This window comes from Juglans microcarpa x Juglans regia, chromosome 6D, assembly GCF_004785595.1.
Source record: "Juglans microcarpa x Juglans regia isolate MS1-56 chromosome 6D, Jm3101_v1.0, whole genome shotgun sequence".
Classification (NCBI taxonomy): Eukaryota; Viridiplantae; Streptophyta; class Magnoliopsida; order Fagales; family Juglandaceae; genus Juglans; species Juglans microcarpa x Juglans regia.
This window is the reverse complement of record NC_054604.1, coordinates 31,477,035-31,494,675: the sequence shown is the minus strand read 5'-3', so window position 1 is coordinate 31,494,675 and position 17,641 is coordinate 31,477,035. Positions and strand designations below refer to the sequence as shown.

The following is a 17,641-nucleotide window of genomic DNA, read 5'->3' as shown; positions in this document are numbered from 1 at the left end:
CAAAATGACTATTTGCCACTAAAATTGGTTGCGAATAGTCTTTTAGTTGCAATAAATTGGTCACAAAAGTCCATTTTTCTTGTAGTGCATTTTTTGCTATGAGTTTTTTCTGTAAGATTTTTACAATACATTTTTCTGTGCATTTTTTTTTGGCATTTTTCTTGAAAAAATGCTAGTCGCAACCGCTCTGGAGAACCCCTGCGGCATCTTGTCCGATGTGGCATATGTGCAACATCGTTGTTTGCATTTCCCTAGAAGATAGAAGGGGTTGGTTGGCCTTCTTTCCCATTTTGCCCATCCCATGAAAGCTGCTCTTTTCACTTTATCTTCATTTCTCTCTTCTACATCCACGAAGCTCCATTGTCCTCCACAAAATCGCCGCTCCACGAAGCCGAAGCCCGCCGCAACCCAATCTTCGTCTTCTCCACAGTGAGTCTTCGTGGTCTCCACAAACCCTCCTACCCACGAACCCACAGTTCTGCGAAGTCACTATCTTCATCTTCTCTTCGTCTTCTCCACATAGTCACGGTTATGCGAAGTCATGGTTTTGCGATTCCCACCATTTCTTCCAATCATTTCAGAGTTCTTTCGTTCTCCAAAACCCACAAAGCGGACAACATTTCATTCCCAAAAATTAGAGAAGAAATTAGCAAATAGAAGAAAAAAAAAGAGGAATAAAAATCTAGAAAAATTCATGGTGTTTTTTGCATCAAGTGGGTCCCTTGTTGAAGCACAAGTGGTTGAGGTACGACGTTTCCCCCCATTTCCTGTCACTTTTGAGGCCACGGTTGATTTTTGGATGCCAACATTTGAAAGAACTTTCAGATATAGCAATAAATAATGGTCAAAATTTAGCACCATATTCTCTGTAATTAACTAGTATATATCATATGAAAATCCAAGCCAACTTGGGAGTGATAGGGTTAAAGAACTAGATCGAGCAAAATGACAAAAAAGCCCACGTCATCGTGCTAGTAAGAGTTGGCAAAAAAAAAAAAAAAATTCAAAAATTGGTGAAAGGGAGAGAAAAGGAAATGAATTTTCAAAGGATGCCATTGTTGGCCAGTTACAGGCAAAATGATGTTGTGTGGCCAATGAAATATATAACGTAAAACAACTGGAATAGGGCTGCAAACAATTAGCGTGAGATACTCACTGTGAGGGAAGAGAACGCGGCGGAGCTGGGTTTCTGAGGGGTGGCTGTACCAATGGTAGGCTGAGCACTACGTAGAGAGAGAAAGAGTGATAAGTGAAGGAGAGAGGCAATGTGATGAGAGATTATGGGAGGAAACCGAGAGTAACATAGAGGGAGAGGAGGTAGGGTGCGACGACAGAAACTAACCTGAGGGAGTGGGTGCGACAACCGGCGTTTTCTGGGCAAGTAACGATGATGCGGAGAGAGAGAGCTGGCACCGTGGCTAGCTAGCTATGGCTCACGAAAATCCTTTGTTTTTTGGGGGCTAAAACAAGGGCTCACCGTGATGAGTTTGCGAAGAGGGTGGCGAATGATGGTGGCATTGGTGGCTTCTGCCGTGTGAGGGAAGTTTCGTCTCGTTGCTTGGCTGTTGTGCCGTGAGGTGGAGGTTGTATGTGTGTGTTAATGGTGTAGGAGTGACGGCGTGGAGGTGCTTGGTTCATTGTTTGCTAGGTTCACGTGCATCGGCGAGGACGGGACCTGTAGGTGGGATTGGCTAAGCTGTCGTGCATGGGGTTCCATGGGCTGTGGCTTGAAGCTTGTCGATGGTGATGACGTGGAGGTGCAACATGCATGCAGCGGACGTGAGCCTATAGTTTGCGTGTTTTACGTGAGGCTTGGCTTCGACAAGGTGGTGCAGGTTGTACGTGTGGAGGATGTGCAGCGTGGAATTGTTGTGGTGCATGCATGGTTGTTTACGTGGTCTAGTGCAAGGTGTTGCATGAGCTGGGTAGTGGCGAGATTGCTAGTCTACTGAAGAGTGGTGGTGCTACGTTGAAACCTACTTTCGTTGGACTTGTGGGATGCACGGGAAAGATTTGAAGACAAAGTGAAAAAAGCAATTTTGGTGAGAATAGGCAAAATGGGAAAGGAGGCCAATCGACCCCTTCTGCCTTCGAGGGAAATTCAAACGACGATGTTGCACATATGCCACATCGGACACGATGTCACGGGAGTTTCCTAGGGCAGTTGTCTGAAGAATGACTGCTTTTCTTGTGTGCTTTTACTGTACATTTTTCTGTGTTTTTTTTTTTAGCTGTGTGCTTTTTTGTTGTGCATTTTTTTTTTACTTTGCGTTTTTCGTGCATGTTTTTACTCCATCTTTTTACTCTAACGTTTTTTTCTGTGCTTTTTTTTTTTTTTTTTTTTTATTTTTTTATTGTAATGTTCAGCAAATAGTGTTTGTTTTAATTATACTGTACTTTTTTAAAAAAAGTTAATAAATATGATTAATATAAAAAAATTTTTAATATTACACTATTTTTCTTGGGGGTACGGCCCTTTATTTGAGACTGGACTTTATATCCAGCTATTTGATATGCAGCTTACCATGGCTACTCAATTTGCCCAAGGAAAATAAAGATCGTCTGCAGAGCCCAAAGACAGCTAGCACAAGGTTGCTTAAAGACAATGTAATATCGCATACCAAGTGAGACAGGACCAAAGAGTTCGATTTGTACAACATAAATAACCATTATATATGTATATATATACACCTCAAAAGCCTGTCGACTACAAACGCATCAATGAAATACAAATGGCCTATTGCACCGTTTCTCTTTGGTTGCCTCTGCATCACCTTTGTATACCCTGTGATTAACAGAAAAACAACCCCACTCCCCACCCTCTAATTTCGAGCTGTCTGGTCATCCCCTTATGTTCTTCTGTTTATTAGCAATATGTAATTAATACCGTTGTTACTCCAAGCTATGAGTTCAAAGTAGGTCCAAGCTATGTTGCGTGGTAATGGCTTCCACTTCTCTAAATGACCTGAGGCCAAAAATCCAAAAGGGGTGCTGAGTCGCGGTAAAAAGTGATTTCTTTTCGCCACATAAACTCTCGTCACTATAGGCACCGTTTAATTTATATATATGACGTTGTAGTCGTAATTGGTCAGGTTCTTTGGAGGATTGAAGCTCAAGATTTTTCTACAAATATTACCGTTAGTCTCTCTATGAGTATATATCTAGTACTATAGAATTAAAGACTATATATAACGTTAATATTTGTTGCGTACCACTTTTGGTGGAGAAGTACTGTCGGGAAATGATCTGGAACAATGCATTAATTAAGCTATCTTCCAAAGCTTTTATATATAAGTGGATTTAACACATGAATATTCAATTAATTAATATGAAAATTAGCACCGTTCGGATAATAAAAGTATTTCATCTCATATTATCATTACGATTTTTTTAAATTTTCATACAAAATATAATAAATAATTTAACTTTTTCAAATTTTAAAAAATTAATAATATTAAAAAATAATATTTTATTCAAATTTTAAGTTCATCTCAACTCATTATCTAACCGGTACCTAAGTGAAATGCATGCACAGTCAAGACTAGTACTCCACCAAGTTGAACATGGAAATCTTAGCACCCATATATATACTTATAAGTGGTGCTACTCTGCCACCTCTATGTGCCTATTCTGTGTGCCACTTAGTACAAATTAACACTTTTCTTTTTTTTTTTCAAATATTTTTTAAGCATTTAAAAATAATAATAATTCACTAATAATCACTTCTTTAACTATTAAGAAAAATAAAATAAAAAAAATAAATATATGAATGGATAAAATGAGGAGGCATATTCATATATTTATATGTACTCTATATATATATATGCGCGCGCGCTCGCATGTGGGTACCAAATTAATTAAGGAAAATGTGAACGCAAAATACTGAAGCCTTGTAGTTAATAATTAGGAGCTTTTATATTGCACGAGTCTAAACTAATTGATCTCTGGCCGAAATGCAAAGAATTATATATGATATCGGTATATATAGTTTCTAGCCTTGTCTTCTATATTAGTCAAACATCACATTAATTAATTAGTCACAAAATTCTATTGTAGTGCAAGTCTGATCATGCATTATATATCAGAAAATTAAGAGGAAAATGATTGCCAATTAAGTCAATATATATATATATATATATATATATAAGCTCTGCCCTAGCGGGCAGCCTGCTAATCATGAAGACGTACAGCCTTTACATTTCTGTCAAGATCAAGATTATTAATTTACAGTCTACCTCTAATTAATCCATACACTATCACAAGAGCTAGGATAAGGGAATGTTCAATACAAGGCACCACCTCCAAAGTCAATACATCATCTCCCAGCACCACTCCCGAATCTGAATGCTTTGGCTTTGCCTGCATGCCCGAAACCAGATCAATAGATCAGAACCCAATAATTAAGTGCATGTTACTTACGTATTTAATACTTAATACGTACGTACGTACGTACGTATGCACCCTGAGATCATATAAAATTGCTCTTCATGTTAGCTAATATATAAGCTAAAAACTCACCTCAGCAACAACGCCCCCATCCACGTCTACTATCCTAAATGCTGCTTTGCCTGCACCCAATATTCTAACAATCCAATACTTATCATATTTATCATACCCCACAGTAATTCGACAAGCTACATCTCCCATGAGCATTCTGCAATACCTTTTAACTTGAAACCACGGCTTCTCCAGCTTGTTTATTATCGTAGAACCGCTACATCTATAACCATCCCAACATGATCCAAAAGCAAGGAACTTCTGCGCAAGCAGTCAAAATTATAAAGCAGATAGAAAAACCAATTAATTAGGCCTTCAAAATATCTCAATTAATCCCAGTACTTAATTTGGAGTCACTCAGTTTCCATATATACATGTTACTAATTGATCTGGCTAATATATATATATTGACCCAGAATATTCCTCGATGTTTACTTGGAAAGAAGAGAAAGATACCGGTGCTAGCTAGCTGTAATTGAAAATGGTGGTAATCATTTATAGTAAAGATCGAGAGTGTTACCTTCCGACGTCGTATGGTAAAGAGAGTGTTTCCTCTCAGATCCATGAGATGAACTTCATGGCTACACTTGTTGTTGTAGTTATCAACCCGATACACGATCTCGCCCTTGGAGTTAAAGACAGTGCAACCATATGTATGGTATAGAAGCGACTTCAACCATACAGTGAATGTTTCTCCTTCTGAAGTCGTAAAGTTAATGGGAGAAACAGTCGGTATGTGATCATCAGGATGGATCTTATCCTTACAGTGAAGGCTTTTGGAGATCATAATCTGGAGGTTAAGTTCCGGCTGGCCTGCAGATCCAGATATTTTGTGGGCGACTTCAACGTATAAAATAATGTATTGTGACAGTTATGAGGGGCCGGGGAATATATATTTAGCTTTCTTTCTTTAATCTTATTCGTTCATTTGAAGTACTTTGGCTGAGTGGAGGAGAACTCCTCCGTTGAATTCACTAAAGAATTCAAATAGAATTAGTACTGTCCCTCGGCGATGGAACGTCGAACGAAGTTGTTGGTAATTGGCTTATAATGGAGAAAAGTGGGTCAACTGGACACGAGTTTCTCATCAGCTGCAGCTGGAAGTCCTTGGGCCTGTCTTTTTGGACAGACGTAGGGGGTACTTTTTCTTCAAATCGCAGCCCCTAATTACTTTCTTTTTCTTATTAAGTGGCTTTGAATTTTCCCTTATAAACTGTATTTGTGAGCACATAGAAAATTATACAAACATTCATATATACATATATATATATATATATAATATGTGTGTATGATCAACCATAATTCAGTCTCATAATCCAATTAAAGATGATCCGATTTTCCCATAATTTTTAGTCAAGTATTGTCATCATTTTCTATTCTTTCAAACAATTGAGTTTAGATGGGACATATTCTATAAAAGAGACTGTGTGAAAGATATAAATTTAAAAATAATACCAGATATATGTTTGGGATTGCGGTGAGTAACGTAGTTTTTAGTTCTAGGACTTTTAGTTGTAGAGCTTGGATAATAAACTATGTTATTAAAAAATTATTTACTGTTTGGTCACAACTATACATCTAAAGCACTTTTAAACATATTACATTTAAAGTAGAAATGATATAAAATATCATTTGAGATTGTGTCTTCTATGTGATAAGAACAAAGGGTACAAATGTAATTATTTAAAAGTTATATGAGTAATTTCATCTATTGATAGTCTTCTTTAAAACTGAAACATAACTACATTTCCCAAAATTCAAAAATCACCATTAAGAAAAATTAGCATCAAAATGATACTTTTCTTAAAATTTACTTTTTAACTTTTTTAAAATTAAAAAGTATTTTATATGTATCAACTAAATAATTTAATTTTATCAATAAAGTGTTTTTTAAGCTGTACGTTTAAGCACTTTTTACAATTGCTAACGCAATTTAAGGTGTGTAAATTTTACACAATTCTTTTAAATTAAATAGATTATAGCCTACCATAAAAAAAATTTTATGTGCGTACATCCGAAATATGCTCCACTTTTTTTCAACTGCGCGAGATGTACAAATATTAAAACCGTACAAACATCTTTTTCCGAGATTGAAAACGAGAGTAGCATTCGTATTTCTAAATCGTAAAAATATATAATTTCCACGTGGATCATACGTAGATCTCGTGTGAGATAGTAATTGTGTTTATCTGTGCAATCATCAGCAATGATTCCAATAACACGTACGTGAACGTATTTTGTCAATAAGTAGCTTTTTTTTTTTTTTTTTTTCTTTTGAAATATGTCAATAAGTAGCTTTGAAAACGTATATATGATCAACAAAGAAAGTCAATTTCATACAACAAAATAATCATGGAACGTAACATCAACACGACGGCCTACTTCCGAGATCTTGAAAATGAAAACTCTACTGATTATACATGCATGCATGTAGAGAGCAAATTTAAGAAAATAAGAGGTATTAATAGACGGTACAGATCATTTAGGAAAACTAATAAAAAAATTTTATATGTAGAATACTTTATACTCTTATTTTTTTTAGAAAATTTCAGGTTATTAAAATTATTTCTGTAAAAATTTATTTATATTAATATGATAGACTGATAAGATGCGAGTATTATCGTATATAGGTGTATTCCTAATAATTCCCTTCATTAGTTTTGTTTATCTTGCTATAAGAGGACGGTTAGATGTCTATTGCTCTCCTCAACGTACCATTAATGCGTATATAAGTCGCATGTCATGTCACCATGGATCGACAGAATATATATTATGGATGTATAGAAATTGACAGGATCGACTGTTGCTAATGCGGACCGACTGTTGAAGTTCGAAACCGACAGAAAACCAGTCGACTGGCGGTATAAAATTAAGGAAACCGCCGAACCGCCTGATTATATATATATTATATTATATTATACATATATAAAAAGACGTTTCACTTAAGTTGCTTTAGTTATGATTTTTATAAAGAAAAAATTAGGTGAGACAGCGTCATTTCGACCTAGGATTAATAAAACTCCCACTCTTCTTCTTCCATTTACTTCTTCCCACCAACAGCACAGCCTATCACTCCCATCCTCCTTCACAACAGCACCAAATTAAGGTAGACCAACGAATCGCACCGACTCACACCGACACTGAGGCTCGTCAGTTCAGCATCGATTTTGTGCCAAAACTGCATCGACGACACCAGTTTTTAGCCATAGTACGTGTGTGTGTATTATATATATATATATATATGAGTAATGTTAAATAGAGTCATGTGTTGTGTAAGCGATGTGTATTTATTTTGAAAAAGAGTGAAATTCGCCATTAAAAAATTAATTTTTTTATATGGATTTCATATTTATTCACTTTTTTCAAAAAGAGTGCATCACTTTTGCACTCTATGACTGTAAATATCATTTATATATATAACACAGATCTTCTTCATGACGCTATTGCTTTTTTTTCCCTTCAATCAACTGATCAAATTAATTAGATTCGGTGCCCATTTATTTAATTGAGAGTGGGTCATTGAGATGTTGAAATTAACAGTGATGGATGCAAGACAAGTTGTTGAGGTTGAGCCATCTGATCACTACGAATATCATTTTGGTTATCATTGATCACGTGTAGTTTTTGGACGTGTAAATGTAAAAGTGGTTGGCTAGGATTAGATGACTAGGATGATAGAGATTTGTTTAAGTTGTTAAATTGTTGAGTTAGATTAATGTAAATATTTTTTATCTTTATCTATGAACATTTAATTTGAATTAAGTGGTTATTAGATAACGAGTCGATAAGTTAAGAGGGTGTAATCTGATGTTCGAAAGTTAGGAGTTATCAACAAACTCGTTCCCAGCAGATTCCTCTCGTTAGCAGATTCCTACTGTGCCTCAAATTCTAACAGACTCAATCCGTCTGTAGAGTTCTACTACATATCAAATATTGGGCAGATTATTTGAATGAGGATTTCGGTTGAGGGAAATTATCTTTAGAATTATTTTTCAGAACTTGGAAATATTGGAGAGTGATCCAAGTGCATGAGTTTGAGTAAACACTTGTGAAGAATTTTCTAGTATTTTTCAATTCTCTCTTTGAGTGCATGCTTACTCCGTGTCGATGTTGAAATGATCGAGTTCAGCCACTGGAGTTCCAGGAAGAAAGTCAATAGTTTGAAAATCGCCAGAGGTAGTAGACAAACGGTTTGTCTGGACAAGTAAGAAAATTTAGTTACAAAGGTTTTGTAATTGAGAAATTACTTGTAATTGATTTTCACTTAATAAAATTGATTTTTCTGGGTTTGGCTGCTCCATAGAGTTTTACCTTTGAGGAGTTTTTCAAAGGGTTTCCATTCTTAACCAAAATTAGTGTTACGCACTTTATTTATTCTATGTTATTGCTTAATTATTGAAATTAATTGCATGCTTGACGAGTAATTAATTTGTTGAGTGAATTGGTAGAGCATGGTAATACAATACCGGGGTACTTGGATAATTTCAATTGACATCAGAGCATAGTTTACTCATTTGAGTGTGATCGTGCCCCTATAAATCATGTCATCGTCGTTATATGTCCCGCCACACTTTGATGGGAAAAACTATGCATATTGGAAAGTTTGTATGAGGGCTTTCCTCAAGTTGTTGGATGGGCTTGTGTGGTATGTAGTTCAGCGATGATAGACTAAACCTGAGACAACTATTGATGATTGGACAAGAGATGAGATCACCAACTGCAATTGGAATAGCAAAGGACTTAACGCTATTTTCATAGTTGTATCTCCTGATGAATTTAAAAGAATCTCAATGTGTGAGAATACTAAAGAAGCTTGAGATATCTTGAAGGTTACACATGAGAGGACAATAATTGTAAAAAATTCAAAATTACAGTCGCTAATCTCAAAACTTGAAGATATTAAGATGCTGGAAGATGAAAGTTTTAATGATTTTTATACTAAATTTAATGATGTTGTGAATTCCAGGTGGAGATGCGAGAAGGTGAAGGATTTAAGGGTTGTGAGAGAGATTTTAAGGTTATAGCCATAGAAAAAAAAACAATAATTTGGATGCTATTAAGGTTGAAAAACTAGTTGGCTCCGTACAAACAGACGAGTCCTCCCTTCCTCAAAGAAGAAAATGTAAGTCCATTGCTTTACAAATTGAGGAAAAAGATCTAGATGATTTTTCTGATGAAGAAAATTTGAACGATGAGGATATCGATCTCATTGCAAGAAAATTCAGAAAATTCTTGTTTAACAACAAGTGAACAAATGAAAGGAAATAGAGGTAAGTAATTTCCTGCTAAAAAGAATGATTCTGAAAAATGAAACAAAGATAAATCTGAGTAAAAAGATAAAGTTAAGTGCTATGAATGCTCAAGTTATGATCATATAAAAATTGAGTGTCCAAACTTTAAAAGAACCAAAGGAAAAGCTCTTAACGTCACACTTAAGCCTCATTTATTTTCACAACTCCTCTCCTCTCAACTCATCTCATCATATCTCATCTAATTATTACAATTTTCACATAAAATAAAATAAACAATTTAACTTTTTTCAAATCCCAAAACAAAAATTATATTAAAAAAAATCTTCTTGCAATATTTTATTTAATTTTTAGCTTTAATCTCAACTCATCTCATCTCATCTGTAAAAATAAACGAGGCCTAGTGACTGTTTTGTTTCTGAAAATCTCAGTTCATCGTCTAAGGATGAAACTTCATTTATAGCCTTCTCTGCTATTGTTAGTGAATTTTCTGATGTTAATCTAACCAAATATGCAAGTATAATGATGATAGTGTTTCTGAGGTTGCACTAGTTGTGCCTGATCATGAGCTAAGTTTACAAGAAGCCTACAATGATCTACGTGAGAAAGTACTCAAATTAAAAGAAATTAAATAAGAAGTTGCATAAAAAAGCTCACAGCTATGAAAAATGAGAAGAGTAACTTGTTTGAGGCACCAAATATATATGAAATTGAAGTATCAAAATTATATGTTCAAGGAGGAGTACTTGAGAAGAAGTTGAAAAAGATTCAAGAATGCAAAGAAGAAAAAAATGCAACTTAGAAACTTGACAAGATGTTGAGCTTTCAAAAATCTAGTTGTGATCGTACGGGTTTGGGGTACATGACTTCCCAAGGTATGGAACTTAAAACCTCATCATCCACTGTCCCTTCATCAAAAGGTATCATTTTTGTTAAATGAAGTCAAGATGAGGAAGCTCCAAAGAATGTTGTATCTAAAACTCACATTCCAAGAGCCTCTCATGAAGGATCAACGTTAATGGAGATTAATCGGGATTAATCGAGGTAAGTTCAAAGGTAAGTTTATTCTTATTTGTCATCATTATGGTATTCTTGGCCAATAAGGCCACTTTGCTTTAATTTGAGTAAAGTTCAGAAAAATGGAGGTGGAAGAAAATCAAAGAAAAATGTAAAGACACTTGAAAATCAAGTCCAAGAGTTAAGCCAACAAATAAACACCATAAGTGTTAAGGTATGTGAGTTGTCTGAATTTTATCTTGACAACAAGGATAAGACCACAAAATGCTTTGTGATGATGTAGAGATGGCCTTAAAATTTAAATCAAAGTGGATGGTCAAAGAAGATGTTGTGTCACATTAATTGATAGGACCACTTGCATGTTCTTGCATTCCTTGCATATAATTAGTTTAGGACATGCATTTTACATTATTTTATTTGTTTGCATCTCATTTTATTTGGTTTAGTTGAGTTGAGTTGTCTTCTATTTTTCTATTTTAGTTTGTTTTGGTTGTCTTCTATTTTTTTGGTTTGTATCTCAGTTTGATTTTTGTCCAGTTGAGCAAAATTCATGCTTGGTGTACTAAGTCTTGAGTACTCGGGTCCTCACACTTTCATTCCTTGAGCTAAAGCATCTTTCTATTTTGTGCAGTCAACTTTGTGTATGTTAATTACCTTATGGTTCATCTTAACAAAGTCAAATTATAATACACTGTGAGGAACTTACTTTCATATTCTTTATTATTATGTTCCATAATTGTTTAAAAGGTGCTCATCAAAGGGGGAATCTATGTCTTAAATTGATTAATATTAGTTGAACCTAGTACTAAAAGCAAGAGATCTCCCCTTGCCGGACATAAATGTTTGATCCAATAGAAAAAAGTTGGTGTTTATTTATTGCTGAAAAAGACAAACACCCTAGATGGATCTGTCCCTTAAGTTCTTATAGGAAAAATAGTTGCTCTAATCATTGCGGAAAAAAAAAAAAAAAGTGAAATAAAAATGACATATCAAGGGTTGTGCAAACTTGTGTTCAGAGGAGATACTCTTTCAAGTATCTAGGCCCTAGCATAAAGTTTAACTTTTAATGTAAGAGACAATCTCTTGGGAGTATCTACGGAAAGAAATAAATAAATATATAATAATAATTATAATAATAATAATAATAATAAAAGGATGAAAAATACATATATATGATTCATTGAAGTAAGTATTCTCACTCACACACTCACATAAACTTTGATATTGATAAACTTATGAGGTGTGAACAACCATTGTGATTGTTGCAAATAATAGAGTGTATCTTATTTTTGGCTATGTGAGTGACACGATGATTGGACTTGTGATGCACTTAGGTATGTATATTGACTCAATTTTTTATTTTTTATTTTTTTTTAAAAAGGAAAAAGATTTTTCTAAAAGATTTTTTAGGGTCAATTAGTTTTAATTTTTTATGTTAATTTTAGGTTTGTTTGTTAATGGTTTGCTTGGTATATTTTTTTTGGGATAAGTTTGGAAGGAGTTGTCTACTTTATTTTGGTGTAAGTTATTGCTTAATTGTACAAGTCACAATGCAACTCTACGATTTAGACCCGTGTGTGGCACGGATGGGCAACAAGTGACTTAAGTCACTTAGATAAACGTATAGGCTTGCACACGGCTCAGACCCCCTGACAACCCCCCCCCCCCCAATATTTTCTATTACCCACTCACCCACGACACTCTCCTTTCTCGAGCCCTAGCCGCATCTCATTTCACACGTTATCACATTCGATTTTCTTGTGATTAAGAACTAGCCCAGATCTTGATCTACGATTCCCTATCACGGTAACTACTTTCTTTCATTCATCTTAATCTATTTTTCAGTTCTAGGGTTCAACGCACATGAAAAGTGGAGATTGAGATCTTGGTTTTTGATTTGTGCTATTAGGGTTTCGGATTGGATTTTGTTTATAGTTGGGTTGTCTATATTTGCTCTAGTAGTGGATATATCTTGATTTTCATGTGTTGAGAATGGATTTTGTGTGGGTTACGACATTGTTCATCTCGGTTTTCAAGTAGTGCCCACTAAATGTTTGATTTTTGTCTCAACCAAGTTGTCTTAATCATTTGCTCATTGTTTGACATGCATTCATACTCATACATTAGGTTTATTGAAATGCATGGTTGGGTTACGATCAGAGGGAGCTTTGCAGTGTCAAATCAAGATCTTTCTTAGTGTCCTCATCTCGGCACACATATGCTTAGTGTTTATTCTTCTGATTCTAATGAAGATGAGCTTTAAGTCTTGACAGATTTGTGACAAAAAGTGAGAGATTTAAGTGTGTTACTAAGGGGGAGTTGAATGAATTTTTGGAGTAGATATTAGAGGAGCAAATTAATTGATTTTTTTAGTATTGTGAAATTTATGGAGATTTAAGTGTGCTGCTGAAGGAGAGTTGAATGTTTTTTGTGAAGAGATTGAGAGGGAGTAGTAGCAGCGTAGCCGCTTATGTTTTTTTGTCTTTTTGCTAATGATTAATTGATCTTATTTTGTTTAATTTGGTCTAATTTAGAGAAAAGTCTAATTTTTCTATTTTGATTATATTTGGTTTAACTTATAACTAAACAATGTAAGGTCTCACGTTAATGTTTTGGGAACATAATTTTTATTATTAGTTAATGATCCTTCACGAGATCTTGATTTGCTGGTCGTTTTTGTTTCAAGTACACACTACATTCATCAACTGAGTATTTTATCACCAATCCGCCAAAGGGAGAGATTGTAAATGTAAAAGTGGTTGGTTATGATTAGATAACTAGGATGATAGAGATTTGTTTAAGTTGTTACATTGTTGAGTTGGATGAATGTAAATATTTTTTTATCTTTATCTATAAACATTTAATTTGAATTAAGTGGTTATTATATAATGAGTTGATAAGTCAAGAGGGTGTGATCTGATGTTCAAAAATTTAGAAGTTATTAAGTAACAGAACAGTTATCTGCTGAGAAGACTTAGCTCCAGGTATTAACAGACGCGTCGGCAGACTCATTCCCAACAGAGTCTTCCCATTAATAGATTCCTGCTGTGCCTCAAATTCCTAACAAACTCAATTCGTCAGTAGAGTCCTACTAAAGATCAAATACTGGGCAAATTATTTAAATGAAGATTTCGGCTGAGGAAAATTATCTTTTGATCATTAGTTTTCAGAACTTAGAAATATTGGAAAGTGATCCAAGTGCATGAGTGTGAGATCACAAGAATTTTCTAGTGTTTTTCAATTCTCTATTTGAGTGGGTGCTTACTCCGTGTCAAAGTTAAAGTGATCGAGTTTAGCCACTAGAGTTCCAGAAGGAAAGTCAATAGTTTGAAGATTGTCATAGGTTCTGGCTTTTAGTACGATAGAAGACAAACGGATTGTTTGTTTGGGCAAGTAAAAGAGTCTAGTTACAAAGGTTTTGTAATTGAACAATTACTTGTAATTGATTTTCAGTTAATAAAATTGATTTTTCTGAATTTATCTGCCTCGTAGGATTTTACTATGAAGGAGTTATTTTAAAGGTTTCCCTTCGTAACTAAAATTAGTGTTACGCATTTTATTTATTCTATGTTATTACTTAATTATTGAAATTAATTATATGTTTGATGACTAATCAATTTATTGAGTGAATTGATAAAATGTGGTAATACAATAAATGAGTATTTAGATAATTTAAGGATGAAAACACAAAAAACTATACAATTCATAATATTATATGCGCGGTTAGGATTAATGGTTAATTAATGGGCTTTGGCACTGGCTGACAAAACAGCGACGACTCCACAGCATGCACGTACGGTTAGGATGATTGGGCTTTGAATACACAAGACATGATGTGATGCTGCATGTAGGTCTTTAATTAATTGTCTTGTTTTCTAGTATAATATCATTATTATTTATCGTGATTTTTATTTGAGTAAGTTAATTGACCTATAAAATTATGTAAGCTTAGTCAAATTAGTCCAATTTAACTAATTAATATGATAAAATCATGAAAGAAAATTAGCATTAGAACTACTAGTCAATAAATAATTCTAGCTATTGGACCGTGCAATTATTGGTATATAGCTATTGGTAAATTCGATTCGTGACCGTGAGTATTGCTGAAATTATTGTTTTTTTTTTTTTTGAATCAAACATGAACTTTCATTTACTGTAAATTGTTACAACACTTGTCCTTTACAATATATTTTTGTATAAAAATTGGTACTTCTTCCATCCAGATCTGCTCCTCATCATTCACAAGAGCCATTTTTGCCAAATTGTGAGCCACTTCATTACTTTCCCTATGCCTAAATACCACCTTCCAGTTTCTGTGTTGATATCTAAGCTGCTTAATATCTTCAACAATCTGACCACCCCATGAATCCACTTCCTCATCTGACATCACAGCCTCTATTAACTCCTTTGCATCCCCTTCAAAGATCACATCCACTATGCCTGTCTCTATACAAAAAACCATGGCTCTCCAAAGAGCCATACCCTCTGCCAAAAAAGGATTTTGGACATCCCTTCTTGAAATACTCATTGCAGCTACCACCTCACCCTGTCTATCTCTAATCACCACACCCATTCCCACATTCGAGAGACCCTTGTCCACAGCCCCATCAAAATTAACTTTAAAAGCAACATCAGTAGGGCACCTCCAGTAGCATCTTCCTCTTTCCCCACCCTCCCCCTTATTCATATTAGCTCTTTTTTCATTTGCAGAATAAAAACCTTCAAGAACCGTGACAGCTGTTTGTACAACCTTAACTGGCCCCCAAAACTTCTTCTCAAAAACAAATTTATTCCTTCTGTACCATAAGCCCCTCATTATTACAACCACCCTTTCTATTGTTTTTTGGTCAAAGCAGCTGCACAAGTCTAACCACACCTGCACAAGATCATGGGCACCAGTAGGCCACTTGCTGATAGGACTCAGTGTATCCCCCCATACATCAATAGCAGCAGAGCAGGACCACATCACATGAGTCACAGTTTCCTCATTCAACTTGCATATTGGACAAAGTGGATCTTCTACAATTTTTTTTCTTCCATAAATTTTTCCTTGTAGGCAATAAATCACTAACTGCTCTCCATATGAAAAGCTTTGTAGCAGCTTGCACATTTAGTTCCCAAATCCTTGTCCACACCTCATCTTTATTCTTTTGAGAGGAAGATTTCCCACCTGTTTGCACCATCCTTTGCTGGACCATGTGGTAAGCACTTCTCACCGAGTACTTCCCATCCTTAGTTTGGCCCCACACGAGTTTATATGTTAAACCCCCTTGACTGATGGGGATTGATCTTATTACCTCAACTTCCTCATTTGAAAACACTGCATTAACTAAATCCACCTTCCAGCATCTATTCACCTCATCAATTAAATCACACACTTTTGCCTCAGCTTGCAATATCGATATTGGGGACTGCACACAATGAGTAGATTTAGTAGGTAGCCATCTATGTGCCCAAAGCTTTATATCCTTTCCATTTCCCACCCTCCATACTGCCCCTTCCCTAATCACCTTCGTTGCTGACCATATACTTTTCCAGATTAAAGAAGGAGATCTGCCAAGTGTTGCTTCAAGCACCGCCGAATGCTTATAGTATTTTCCCTTATAAATTTTAGCAACTAAGGATTGAGGTTCTTTTAGTAGCCTACATCCTTGTTTGGCAAGCATTGCCAAGTTAAAGATTGTCAATGATCTGAACCCCAAACCTCTCCTCATTTTTGGTCTTCCCATTTCACTCCATTTTCTCCAATGAATACCATTTCCATTCTGACCTTGACTTCACCAGAATCTTGATAAGAGACCTTCAATTTCAGTGCATAATCTTTTGGGCAAAAGGAAAACCCCTATTGTGTATGTTGGTACAGCTTGCAATACGGCTTTGATCATTATTTCCTTCCCAGCTTTTGAGAGAAAACTTGTCTTCCAGTTTTGAATCTTCAACCATATCCTTTCTTTTATGCTTTGAAAAGCATTATACTTGGACCTCCCCACAAATGCAGGTAAGCCTAGATATCTTTCATAGCTGTCACACATCACAACACCAGCCTCTTGGTTAACCCTCCTCCTATCATCACTACTTGTATTATTGCTGAACATTATAGAAGTTTTTTCCTTGTTTAATGCTTGGCCCGAAGCAGATTCATAGAGTTGTAAAACACCATAAATTCTCCTCCACTCCTTTACTTTTGCCCTGCAAAAAAGTACACAGTCGTCAGCAAAAAGTAGATGGTTCACCCTCAAACCACCTCTACACACTGCATTTCCCCTTATATCACCTTGCCTTTCAGCTGTATAAAGTATTTGACTGAGGCCTTCAGCACAGATGATGAAAAGGTAAGGGGATAGGGGATCCCTTGCCTTATTCCTCTAGTTGGCCTTATATTTCTTCCAGCCTTTCCATTTACCAACACAGAGAAATTGACCGTTTCCACACATTTCATGAGCAAGCCTGTTATCAAGGACCTAACCCCAACTTTAATAGCATTGCCCTCAAGAAAGGCCATTCAACTCTGTCATAAGCCTTTGACATATCCAATTTGACTGCCATACTCCCTTCACCCCCCTCTGCTTTGACTTCATTGAATGTAGCATTTCATAAGCCACCATTATGTTATCAGTTATTAATCTCTCCAGGATAAAAGCACTTTAATTTTGGGAGATCACAACAGGTAAGGCTTTCTTTATTCTATTTGCAAGGACCTTTGCAATGAGTTTGTAAAGCACATTACAAAGGCTAATTGGCCTGAACTCCTTCACTGAGAAAGGGTTTTTTACTTTTGGAATCAAAGCAATCAGGGTATGGGTATGATTTAACTCCATGCTTATCTCACCACCATTCAGCACCTCTAAAACTGCTTTGCAGGTCTCATCTTTGACAGT

The 17,641-nt window shown here is 35.4% G+C and overlaps 3 protein-coding genes across 3 annotated transcripts; all 3 read right to left on the bottom strand.

The window, feature by feature from the left end:
• Positions 1-4,202: 4,202 nt before the first annotated feature.
• LOC121235696 (protein LURP-one-related 4-like) lies at positions 4,203-5,355 on the bottom strand. The gene is made up of 3 exons (XM_041132064.1): positions 5,018-5,355; positions 4,519-4,758; positions 4,203-4,359 (listed from the first exon to the last, which is right to left on the bottom strand). The coding sequence occupies exons 1-3, from the start codon at positions 5,282-5,284 to the stop codon at positions 4,225-4,227; spliced, it is 642 nt and encodes a 213-aa protein (XP_040987998.1). The 5' UTR covers positions 5,285-5,355; the 3' UTR covers positions 4,203-4,224.
• A 9,558-nt stretch (positions 5,356-14,913) lies between these two features.
• LOC121235538 lies at positions 14,914-15,729 on the bottom strand. The gene has a single exon (XM_041131884.1). It carries the CDS (start codon positions 15,727-15,729, stop codon positions 14,914-14,916), a length of 816 nt encoding a protein of 271 aa, XP_040987818.1.
• An 811-nt stretch (positions 15,730-16,540) lies between these two features.
• Positions 16,541-17,265, bottom strand: LOC121235537. Its single transcript, XM_041131883.1, has 2 exons — positions 17,120-17,265; positions 16,541-16,952 (listed from the first exon to the last, which is right to left on the bottom strand). Exons 1-2 carry the CDS (start codon positions 17,263-17,265, stop codon positions 16,541-16,543), a joined length of 558 nt encoding a protein of 185 aa, XP_040987817.1.
• Between the last annotated feature and the right edge of the window lie 376 nt (positions 17,266-17,641).

Bases quoted from the DNA above. Each gene is read 5' to 3' on its own strand.
- LOC121235696 (XM_041132064.1), bottom strand. From the start codon at position 5,284: ATGATCTCCAAAAGCCTTCACTGTAAGGATAAGATCCATCCTGATGAT. The intron at 4,759-5,017 runs GTAACACTCTCG...CTGCTTGCGCAG, and splicing joins TTACCATACGACGTCGGAAG to AAGTTCCTTGCTTTTGGATC. The intron at 4,360-4,518 runs GTGAGTTTTTAG...TCGGGCATGCAG, and splicing joins ATGGGGGCGTTGTTGCTGAG to GCAAAGCCAAAGCATTCAGA.
- LOC121235537 (XM_041131883.1), bottom strand. From the start codon at position 17,265: ATGGCCTTTCTTGAGGGCAATGCTATTAAAGTTGGGGTTAGGTCCTTG. The intron at 16,953-17,119 runs GCAAGGGATCCC...ACTTTTTTGCAG, and splicing joins AGGCCAACTAGAGGAATAAG to GGCAAAAGTAAAGGAGTGGA.
- LOC121235538 (XM_041131884.1), bottom strand. From the start codon at position 15,729: ATGTGGTCCTGCTCTGCTGCTATTGATGTATGGGGGGATACACTGAGT.